The sequence below is a fragment of the Elgaria multicarinata genome, chromosome 2 (assembly GCF_023053635.1).
Source record: "Elgaria multicarinata webbii isolate HBS135686 ecotype San Diego chromosome 2, rElgMul1.1.pri, whole genome shotgun sequence".
NCBI lineage: Eukaryota > Metazoa > Chordata > Lepidosauria > Squamata > Anguidae > Elgaria > Elgaria multicarinata.
In genome coordinates this window covers 40,229,657-40,241,265 of record NC_086172.1, presented here as the reverse complement: position 1 = coordinate 40,241,265, position 11,609 = coordinate 40,229,657, and the positions used below count along the sequence as shown (strand labels likewise).

The 11,609-nt window shown below is 43.0% G+C and overlaps 1 protein-coding gene across 1 annotated transcript in view; it reads left to right on the top strand.

The window, feature by feature from the left end:
• Positions 1 to 3,451: 3,451 nt before the first annotated feature.
• The window catches only part of MTX2 (metaxin 2), a 46,713-nt gene continuing 38,555 nt past the window's right edge, over positions 3,452 to 11,609 (top strand). The window contains exon 1 of the mRNA XM_063116358.1: positions 3,452 to 3,604. Within this exon, the coding sequence (XP_062972428.1) occupies positions 3,565 to 3,604 (40 nt within the window). The 5' untranslated portion in view covers positions 3,452 to 3,564. The remainder of the gene's footprint in view (positions 3,605 to 11,609) is intronic.

Genomic DNA, 11,609 nt, shown 5'->3' with positions numbered 1-11,609 from the left:
TGCTTCTGCTATTAAAATGAAATATGAAGTAAGAGAGACCGAAAGCCTGCAGACATTGAAATTATTGGGGAATACAGTGTCTGCCTTGCCATTATTCAATGCTGGTCAAAGTCAGATGTATGAGAGGACCTCAGGAATCAAAGCGACTTGATACCCAAACCATGTGGAATTGTAGGTTCCCAGTATTGTGGTTGTTTAATAACAAGGGAAAAAACATAAACCAATCCTCAGGGACAGATTTTAATAAAGATACTGAACAGCAAACGTGAAATCTAGCTATACTATATGCACATAATTTAAAAAAGGCCCTGTCTAGATAATCACTTTATATAGCACAAAACCAAAACCAAACTTTATTTGTTGCAGAGGATCCAAACATCTTTTCGTAAGCAAGATAGCAGTAGTGGTTATCGCCTATTCCCAGCAGTATTTTGTTACTAGGAAACTGATTTATCTCCACCAGAATCAATTGTATCAACTAAAATAAGGGAACATACTTTAAAAGTAATCCTACATTGGTATTTAACCCCCCACATATGTAGTCGCATGTACCACTCACTTGACCCTAGATGCTAGAGGGAAGTGCGGTAGTATAGGGAACTTACATGCATATATGGTGGGAATGTGGAGATACACAAGTTTGCTGAACAAATGTTTTCCTAGACTGCATAGAAATAATCAAACAGGAAATTGATGTGTCCTGTAAATATTTGAAGGAGAAAATAGAAGCTTTATGCATAAAGAACTACTAACCTTTTTGTTATGTGTCTGCACAATTGGAAATAGCAAAATTCTGGAAGGAAAACCTAGAAATATATCAATAGCTCTGTGGTGGTAATGGTTACAGCCAATAGTTCTGATGACAAAACAAAGATGGGTAGAAGGTCAACACACCAGTGATGAAGACTTCTATGCTATTTGGAGATGTTTCAGACAATATGCGAAATGAAAATAAGGATAGACTGAAACCACTGATAACAGATAATAATTTATGGAATATGTTCGGCTGAAAGAAATATAGTAACATGCAGAGACTAATTTACTAATTGTATGCTAGACTGAACATACTATCCATCTGATCAGATGCCAGATATGTTTGTGTATTTTATAAGTACAGTAAAAATATTCTTTAAAAAATATTGTGATAGTAGGTGTTTGAGTGTGATTGCCATGACTAATGGGCCCACTCTAAATAGGGCTATCTTTGGCTACTACTCTATGATTCTACTAATGATAAGTGCCACAACACACTTCCCCTCACCTTAAACCTTTTTCAACCTTCACCATAAATCTTTTTTTGAAAATCAAATTAAAATACTGTGTATTCCCTCATACCATAGCAAACATCTGAATACTTGTGTAGTCCTTAACACATACACCTCCAACCCAGAGCTGACAATACTGACCATCTGATTGGTGGGTAGATAGACAGTATATATGGCATGAAGAGACGAGGAGACAGGGATGGGATGAAGAGACAAGGAGTGCCATTCTTCAGACATTACAAAAATATGTTGAGAACTGAAAGTACAAGCCACTTTGTTCCTTTGTGAGACATGACATCCTGAGCCACTTCAGCTGTGAGAACATACACATTTTTCTTCTAATAAAGCTAATATATTGGCATGTGTGTGTGGAACACGGCAGTGGTAACCCTACATAGTGATCAGAACCGGTGCTACCATTAGGCCAACTAGGCAGCCGCCTAGGGCGCAGACCTCAGAAGGGCACAAAACTGCCCTTTAAGGGTCACAGTTTTATACAAATTGGCAGTTTTAAGAAAAAACATATTAAAAGTTCAGAAACTCTTCTTGAACAGCTGAATTGAAGTTGGCATTTTTGGGGGGAGGGTGCAAGTGGCTCTCCTTGCCTAGGGTGCAAAATACTCTGGCACCGGCCCTGATAGGGATGCTCTTTACCTAGCATCAGTTTGCATACCTGTGGAAAGCAATACGTGTTCAAACTTGTGATTTTAATTTGGCTTTAATATCCCATTTATTTTTGCTTTTCTTAATGTAGTTTGCTTCTTTGATATTCACGTTATTTTATCAGTTTGGAATTTTATCAAATCATATTTTTAATGGAGTGTTTTGTAAGCTGCTTTAAGTAAGTTTTAAAAGTCAGATCAATAAAATACAAGGAATGCTCTCTGGAGTTGCTGGGATAGTGTCGCTTCCTGCCCTTTGAAGAAGAGCAGAATGTGTGAGAAACCCAGAGGAGTTGGGGAGGTCAGAGAAAAACTTAGCAGGAATTCAGATAAAGTACATGTTTAAAAGTAAAGCTAATTCGGTGTGCTCAGTACGCACAATAATCACAGAGGTGATTTGTCTAATGTGCAAATTTTCTTGCCTGGAGGACCAAGGTTAGGAGGGTCAGTTCAGAATGGGAATTCCTTTGGCATCATTTCTACTTCAGATAGGGGGATGTGAGAGTCGAAAGTGTGCCAAGCTTTGGTTCTTCTACCTGGAAGCCTCTCAGTGCTTAACCGCCCCTCACTGCCCCCCTCCCTTCACCAAAAGGAAGTGAAATCAGACCTTAAAACTTTCCTGGTGGAAGGTGTGCTCCTCTCATTCTAGAAGCCTTGCTACGAACCATCGCCTTCATTTCCAGAGGAGCGGGGGATGTTAGTCCATTGCAGCAAAACAAAGCAGTCTTGTGGCACCTTGGGGGTGGGGGTGGGAATCCAACAGAAATCCTACTTAGGAGTAGATTCATTCAAATGAATGGAAGTTAAATTAGTCAAGAATAATTTAAACCCCATTCATTTCAATAGGTATACTCTATGTTGGATTTTACTCCTAGTGTCCTCCAGATATTTTGGACTACAAATCCCAGTCCTGATTATTGGCCATACTGGCTGGGACTACTGGGAGTTGTAGCCCAAAACATCGAGGGGACGCGACGGAGCAGGCGGCTTACCCCTAGTTTTCGTGGACTAGAGCCCACTTCATTCGATGCACGAAGTGCTATGCTCAGCTAACAGGTATAGGATCCGTTTTTTTAGGATGTTTTAAACAATGTATATTATGTTTTAATTCAGTTTTATGTATTTTATCGTTTATTGTCGTTCTCCGCCTCGATCAAAATGGAGCGGCGGGTAAGAAATACATTTATTATTATTTATTATAACACATGGTCACACGGCTGTAGAGGGGGGCAATGGTAAACAATGGGGTTTAACAATAACACATATTTATATTAAATAAGTGGCAGGGCTCAGCTCTGGCATTCCAAAGCCCGGACAGGGTCTGGGACGGAAGCGAGTCCGGTCTTTGCGGCATCGCGGGGGCTAGCCCACCCGCTGCTGAAGAGAAACCAAGCCGGCTTTCTGGGCGGCGGCTCTCGCTCTGTCTCCACCGCAGCGCCGCTGTCACTCTTCGGGCAAAGGGGCGGAGCGGAGCAGGCCCCGGATGTATTTCTCCAGCAGGGCTGCCGGCGCAGCCGCTGTGTTGCTGTTGGTGCCCTTAACCTTGTGAGGTTTGCGGCGCGGCGCAAAGAGCGAGCGCCGGTGTGCGCGCAAGGAGGGAAAAGGCCGCCTGAGAGGAACTGAACCCGCGTGGAAACATGTCGCTGGTGGCCGAAGCCTTTGTGACTCAAGTAGCGGGTGAGGAGGAAGGAAATGGTGTGCGGGTACGCGGGTGTAGAAGGGGAAGAAACAGCAGCTGGGGGAGGAGCGAAGGGGGTGCGCAACCGGGGTTGGCCATGGCTGCCACTTGCTCTTGTTTTGCGCGTTGGGAGGGGGCGTGCCTTCGGGAGAGAATCAGTGCCGATGCCGGGGGCGAGGACTCGCCAAGGAAGGCAAAGTCGCGCCTCCTTCTTCCCTGGGGCCTCGGCTCCCTTCCCACATGACCAAGCACATGTGTCTTCCAGGAGGCAGCATGGGCCGAAGTATGGGCCTTCTTCGTGTCGAAAGGCCCATGCTTCGGACGCTCCTGCCTCCCAATCTGTCCAATGCTTTGGACTTCAACTCCCAGCGTTCCTGACCACTGGCCGTGCAGGCTGGGACTGATGGGAGTTGGAGTCCCAAACATCTGGACATCTACCTCCTGAAGTAGTTTTGCTGTGACTACACTCCCTGCTGGCGCCATAGGCCTTGGAACTATTTTGAGGTAAAATTCTTAGGATTTAATGGCTATAGTAGCATTGTTGGGAGCCTCACATGCCACACAAACAGGTGTCTTCTATATAAAGTTGCAGATATTTGTTGATTGGACTCGATGGCCTTGTAGGCCCCTTCCAACTCTGCTATTCTATGATTCTATGATCTTCCATTTTTGAAAAAATATAAATCCAGGTGTTAATGCAAACTGTCTATTCGTGGCGAACCAGACTGGTTCCTTGGTTGGTGGAAAGCGGAAGTACTTTCAGATAGTTTATTACAGGTACAGGCAGATTTCAGGTTGGCAGGATTGACTCTTGTTCTTTACTAGAACCCCAAGATGCACTGACTGGAGCCAGGTGTGAAGTGTTGTCTGTGTGTGTAGCCTGATGCCAAATTACAGCTTAGGGGGTGGAGCGATAACTTTGTGTGCTCTGTGAGCCACAATCTGGGGTGATCTGGAGTGCTTCCAGACCAGGTGCTATCACCCTGCCTCATTTGCTGAATCTTATGGATGTGTGTGTGTTACCAGACATCACTTTGCACTTGTAACACTCCTGTGCTTTCCAACTGCCTTTTTTGTCTCTCTTTCCACACACAAAATCCATTAAGGAGGAAAAGTTGGAATACCTGCACAGTGTCTTTTGACTTGCAGGTGGTCTCTTAAGATATCATATGTTGAAGATGGAGGAATGGGTAACAAGGATGTGTCCAAGGAGGAACTGCATAATTGCTTAAAATGCAGCATGCAGGAGTGCATTAGAACTGTGGCGTACTTTGTGCATGCTCCATTTTTGTGTTCTCTGTCATATGGGTTGTTGTCAGCACAGAATGGCAGCCATGACATAATCTATCCAGTCTACTAAAGTGGAACTGGAATGGAGAAGTGAGGGCCTGAAACCCTGCTGGAAAAATTCAGAAAAAACCTCCCCTCCCCCCATTTTCTTCTAGGGCCATTTTTGCTCCCTCTCCCCCCTGCCCAGCTCCAAAGTCAGAGCCAGGAAACCACACTCCCTGCCCTTTCCCCTTATAGCTGGCATGAAGAAAACCATGCCAGCTACCTTTTCGTGTTCATAATGCAAACAGTGGAAATGGGGAAAAGGGGGCATTCCCAGGGGAGGAGCTCCAGGAAGCAGCCATACGATGAATCCTACAGCCTCCTCCCCACTCCCCGAAGCCTTCGCTAGACAGGCAAAAATGAAAAAGTGCCTCTCCGTCTGCATAAGATATTCATAAACCCGAATTCAGAGGCTTACGAGTAGCCAAGGCACATCCGAAAGGATTGCACCCTTAGAGATGCTTCAAGTCATGCTCAGTTTCCCAACATATTAGTAGAGTCAACATAATATGGGAGAAAATGTGCGTTCTTGACAGTTTGGGATTTGTTCTATAAAACCCTGTGTCTCGACTTGTTCTGGTTAGATGCTGTAGCGGACAGTTGAATGTAGTTCTAATGTAAAGTTCACATGTAAAAGAAACAACATAAGCTATCCTACCACTGCCACCAGATGCGACAGAACAGCATGTGGGCCATCCCAGCAATGTTTCTATATTTAAAATTAACTTTGAGGCTTGGGTCTATAGAATTCATTCCCACAGTTTTTAATGAAGTTTCCAGTTAGATCTCACCACTAGGCAATGTTGCCTCATCTAAAAAACATTCAACTGCTGCCACTAGAATAAACCTATCTAAAAGAAGCTCAGTAGCACGGTTCCTAAGGCATAGGTGTGGGATGGACACCACCACTAGAGACAACCTTTCAAACTGAACAAAATTAAAAGATGTTTATTAATGGGATTACTTTGAATAACGTAAGAAGGTTGCTTTACTTTGGAGTCTAATGGTAAAAGGTGTTTTGTGGCCTTAAAAAATATAAGCTCAAAACAAGCCCTTAGGGTGCAAGAGTCCTAAAAAAACATACAAATCAATGTATTATTTTTTTTAACATAATACATGGATTTGTATGAATTGGAAACTTTTCCGCAATTATACTTTTTCGGTGGAAAAAGTTTCATATTAGGTAACTGGAATACAGATGATACAAGTCAAATCTGCACTCAAAGTTGAAATTCAGCTGACTATCTGTAGAAAGCATGTATTTTTATGCTCAGAGCTTTTCAGGTACAGTAAAAGTAGTGCATGGACAGTTTTCAGTGCTTTAATTTTATTTCAGATTTAGACGACATCAAGGAAGTGTATGCTGTTGAGTTGTTAGGCCTTAAAATATTCACAAGTATTCCAATAAAAATAATGTTCATGTAGAGTTTTCCAGTTGTTTGAATATAAGACTTAAACCACATTAGGAGTGCAATCCCATGCATATCTACCCAGAAACAAGTCCCATTTAATTCAGTGGGGCTTACTCCAAGGTAAGTCTGGATAGGATTGCAGCATTAATGCAGTTTATTCAATTCCCCCTTCCCCCACCACACAAACATTAAATATTTCAATTCAAATACTTTTGGTGTTTTGAAAATAGTTTTGTGATATTTTCTATGCAGCATGTCAAATTACCATGACATACTTTATTTTGTTTGCTATACAAAAAACCCATGGCAGCCTCAAGAGCACGTGATTGCTTAGTAGAGCTAAACAGGTGGGAGTCTAGTCAGGAAGTAGTGATGGCTTTAAAAGGGGTTTGGATAAATTCCTGGAGGAGAAGACTATGAGTGGCTACTAGTCCTGATGGTTAAGTGCAACCCCCAGTATTAGAAGCAGTAAGCCTATATACACCAGTTGCTGGGGAACGTGGGTGGGAGGGTGCTGTTGTACTGTGTTCTGCTTGTGGGTCCCTGGTTGACAGCTGGTTGTCCTCTGTGTGAACAGAGTGCTGGACTAGATTGGACCCTTGGTCTGATCCAACATGGCCCTTATGTTCTTACGTTCTTAGTCAATGCTTGGATGGATTACTGCCTGAGAAGCCCGCACCTGGTTTTCTGAGCTTCAGGATTAAAGTGTATTTATTTTACTTATTTATTTCATTTATATTTTTACCCTGCTTTTCAGCAAAGTGTCTGGCATAGACACATTGGGGCATCTGCCAAGGCCCATGTCCCAGTAGTGTCCACTGCCAATGCCCCTACTCCTGTTGCTCCTCCTTGCTTTTGCTGTTTGTTCCTCCGCCCTCTCTAAGTAAGCAAGCTGTGAAATGAGTAAGGAGGAGCAGTAAGTTCTGCATACCTCTGGAAGTACTTGTAGCTTAGGCCCAGAGGGGAGAGGCAGGCAAGTGGGCAGAGGCAATAGTGGAGAGGACATAGCATACTGAGAGAGGGGAGGGTAACCTAGAAGATCTATACTCTTGCAAGGGGCACATTGCTGACTCCCAGAGGCTCCTCACCCTGCTGTGCATCTTCCTTGCCATCGCAGCTGACCAACTCTCCTCTCTGAGCATGCAAGCGGTAAGGAATGTGGAAATGAAGCAGCGGTCTAGGCCCCAGAGGGGGAGGGAAAGCCAATAGGCTGCTGTGGCCGTGATGGGGGCTCACTGAGGCCAACCTGCCTGACCTGGGAATAGAGCCAACTGAAGGAGCATCTTTTCCAAGCTTCATCTCCCCTTGTAACCTGAAACCAGCATTGAACTGGATCCCCAATGGATTTAAGTACCCAATTTATTTATTTTATTATTCTTAATATTCTTAATAATTCCGCCCCTGATGAGGCATTTTGTGATGGTGCCCACAGCAGTTTCTCAAATTCCCAAATGCACTCATGGGTCCAAGAAGGTTGGGGACCCCTGTTTCAGATGTGGGTGGTATTAAAAATAAAGGAGTTAATTTGTATTATTGTACTTGGGCCAAGGTCACCATGGTTCAAATCCTCACTCAGAGATGTATCTCACTGGGTAGACTTGGGCCCTTTCTACATCTAAGGATTATCCCAGGCAAATGGAGGGATCATCCCTGCCTGCTCCTGGGACCCCCTGTGTGTCATTTGGATGCACAGGGATGATCCTGGGGAAAAAGGCAGGTGTAGAAACAGCCTTGGTCAAGTCACTTTCTCTTAGTTCTAACCTAACTCACAGGTTTGTTGTAAGGATACCATGGGAGTCTCTCATGTACATGCCCTGTACTCCTTGGAGAGAGGGCAAGAAACAAATGTGCTAAAATTCCTTCACATATACTGTACTGAAGATATAGAAGAGAAGTTCATGTATTCATCACTCCAGGCCAGGTGTGCACAATCATTTTTGGGTGCAGGGCCCAGTTCTCTCCCCCCCCCCCCCCATCAAACCATCCATGGGGCAGATGATGTCAGTGGGCATGGCCATACCCACTGAAACCATTGCCCTGCCCGTTTTTCCTTTTTCTTTGCTTGTCTCAGCATATAGAAAGGGACTTGGCCAATGCTGTGGGGAGCTGTGGCAAGCCAACTCCCTGGCTGTGCACAGCATGTGCTGTCCCCATGGGGGCGCTGCATGAAGGGACTCGGCCAGCACTGAGAAGAGTGGCTGCCCCTCCCAGCACAGGTCAAGTGTCATGCTGAGTAGTCCCCACTGTTCCCTCAGATTGGAGATCCAGTGAGGATCCCTCCAGGGGCATGGCTGAGAGGCCAAGTCCTGCTCCCTGGAGGAACTCAAGGAGGCCACATGGGCGGGATTAGGCCTGCGCTCTGGAAGCTCTGCATCCGTGCTCTAACCCACTGAGTTGTTATTTTTGTTCACACAAACGTCACTCAAGTGTGCCTGTGTAAGTACCTCTTAAAGCAATAATGGATTTACTTTCTATTCCTCTATTTTCTTTAATACCAGCTTCCTTATTATGTATGCATGGTAATGCAGTCCTAATTGAGAAACTTCTTATATCTGTAATAAAAATGAAATTTGATTGGCTAGTAATAGAAGGTCCTGTTCATGAAAACAACCACTTTGTCATGCAGTTCCAATTAACTGTAACTGCTGTGGTGATACAGCAGCAATAAAACATCGATCTTCAATGCATGTGTACTTAAACTGCTTTAGAGTGATTATATATCTTTTGAAATGTATTAAGATTTTTCTTGGACCAAGAATATGTCATGACTTTTCTGTGGATGTTGACTTTTAAAAAATGCCCCCCTCCCCTCTGTAGAAAGTCCACAACAGCCTTCCCTATCCTGTTGCCTTCAGATGCGTTTGGACTACAGACCCTATCATCCCCAGCCAGTATCGGCAATACTGGCTGTGGATGATAGATTTGTAGTCCAAACAGAACACTAGGACAGGGAAGGCAATACCGTCTCTGCTAGACATAATAGCTTTACTTTCCATGCCTGTTCATCTGCAGTACTTTAGCTGTACAGTGGATGTTGATCTTCTAAAACATTGCCCCCCTCCACTTGGTAAGTTGCATTTGTTTGAACATGCTGAGCATAGTCTGTTGGTCTAATGCACTAATGATTAAATATAAAATGATGACCAAATCACTTATGAAGCGTTCAGAGGCTTTTTGTGATATTGTTGACTGGATAATGAAGAAATCATTTGCTTGTACTTCTCTCTGCAAAATCTTACTCTTTTTTTTTTAGCAGTGGTGGATCTGTGCAACACTGCTTCTCACACCAAAAACTTTCTCAGTACTGTTACAAATGGTAATCATATGTTTTTCTTTCGAAATGGTTGTCACACAAGGAGCTGCTCAAAAGCATCTGATGCAACCTGCTCTCCCATAGATACGTATGTGGATTTATAGAGATTAATCGCATATGTATTACAAATGAACTCTTGGGATAAGAAAATGAATTTCCTATACCACTTGAAAGTAAGCATCTTGGTCTTCAGATGATATCAGGCTTTAATCTTTCTTACAGCAGCAAGTTAAATATCAGCTGATAATGTTAGGTCAGAAAAAGTGTTGCAAAAGTGATAGATTAGTGGATCCAAAGGAGAGAGAATTTCCCAAAACATTCCTTCACTTTTCATAAATGAAAAAGAAACATTCTTTTTTTCTGTAGTTACTGGGGGGAGGAACATATTTATTTACCCAAGATGAGAGATGCTCCTTCTAATCTTACATTTTGGTGCTAGGAGAAATTACTGTTTTGAAAAATGGACATTCACTACTTGCTGGTTGTTCCCTTATGTTCACCAGACGTTTGTCTTTAGAGCACTGCAGAGGCTTGTAAAAATAAATCTCTTTCATGCATTTTGATGTATTGGGGTAAGCCATGATTGTACTCATAATAACTTTGTAGAATGCCATGCAAAGTTCTTTTGGGGACTAACCTAAATCCAAGTGTGCTCCAATTAACAAGGCAGATAGGATAATAAAGGTATATATGTTATGTTATATAGGCATGGTGCAAAGTGTCTGTGATCAAAGCACTGTGGGAAGAGTTTGGATATAAAAAACAGTATGCACAGATATGTTGAAAGAATGGGTTTTCGGTAATAAATTTATTTTTTGGATACAGTTGAGGCAGCCCATTTTGAACCACTGGGGTTGCAAACATTCTTGGCAAGCCAGGTCCGAAGTTTGAGAGTGCCTCTGTAATGTATACTGCAGTACATATGGTGTTAGTTTACTTCTAGTCTACTGAATGGGATAGAGCAGTGCTATAATTGGTAGGCTATCTGTTCTCACGCTCTTGTGTGCTATCTCCAGCATTCGAGGCAATAAGCCTGTGTGCACCAGTTGCTGGGGAACATGGGTGGGAGGGTGCTGTTGCACCCATGTCCTGCCTTGTTGGTCCCTGGCCGATGGCTGGTTGGCCACTGTGTGAACAGAGTGCTGGACTAGATGGACCCTTGGTCTGATCCAGCATCAGGGCACTTCTTATGTTCTTAAACTTTTTGGGAGTCTTTTGTTGCCTGAGAAGTATGAAACTATTGTGCACAGTATACCACAGCAATTCTACGAGTGTGAGACTCCTTCCATGTGTGGAACTGCACCTTTGGATCCAAACTATGCATTTAACTGGAACTTGTCATTATGTTTGTAACTTTGCATCCCTAATCAGGTTTACTTGAAAGTAAGGGTCTCTGTGTTCAATATGACGTATTCCCTGGTAAGGACTGCAGCCTTAATCAACGTAAGGAAAGATGATGGATTTGTTCACATGCTTCTGACCCGGGGAATTACACATATAAGCATGAGAGTTTTTGTTATGTTTTTTTTTTGAAGAGCCATTGAATCTCCAGCTCAATGAACTTGTTTTCTTGACCCTTTCTCATGAGTAGTATAAGGTCAACTTTATGAGAGAGGCCTGAGTACATTCTGCAATTGATCGTGCCTTCATATAGGTATTTACATTAGATGGCAAAGAGACAACTTATTCATAAAGGGATGTATTTGTGCATTCTTTATTGATCACTACTAATGGAAAAGAGATCTTTTAACTACTGTTCCAAACTGACTGCAGGCTCACTAAAGTAATAAAGGCTTACGTGTAGTTATTTTAACATTTGAAGTAGTCAAAACTATCAGCATTTTCATGTGTCTGTGAGCTATTAGAATTATGATTTTAAAATTAATTTTTCTATTTTTAAAGGTCAGCAAGCTAATGGTATGCTTCCTGTATATCTGTCTAGGAAAT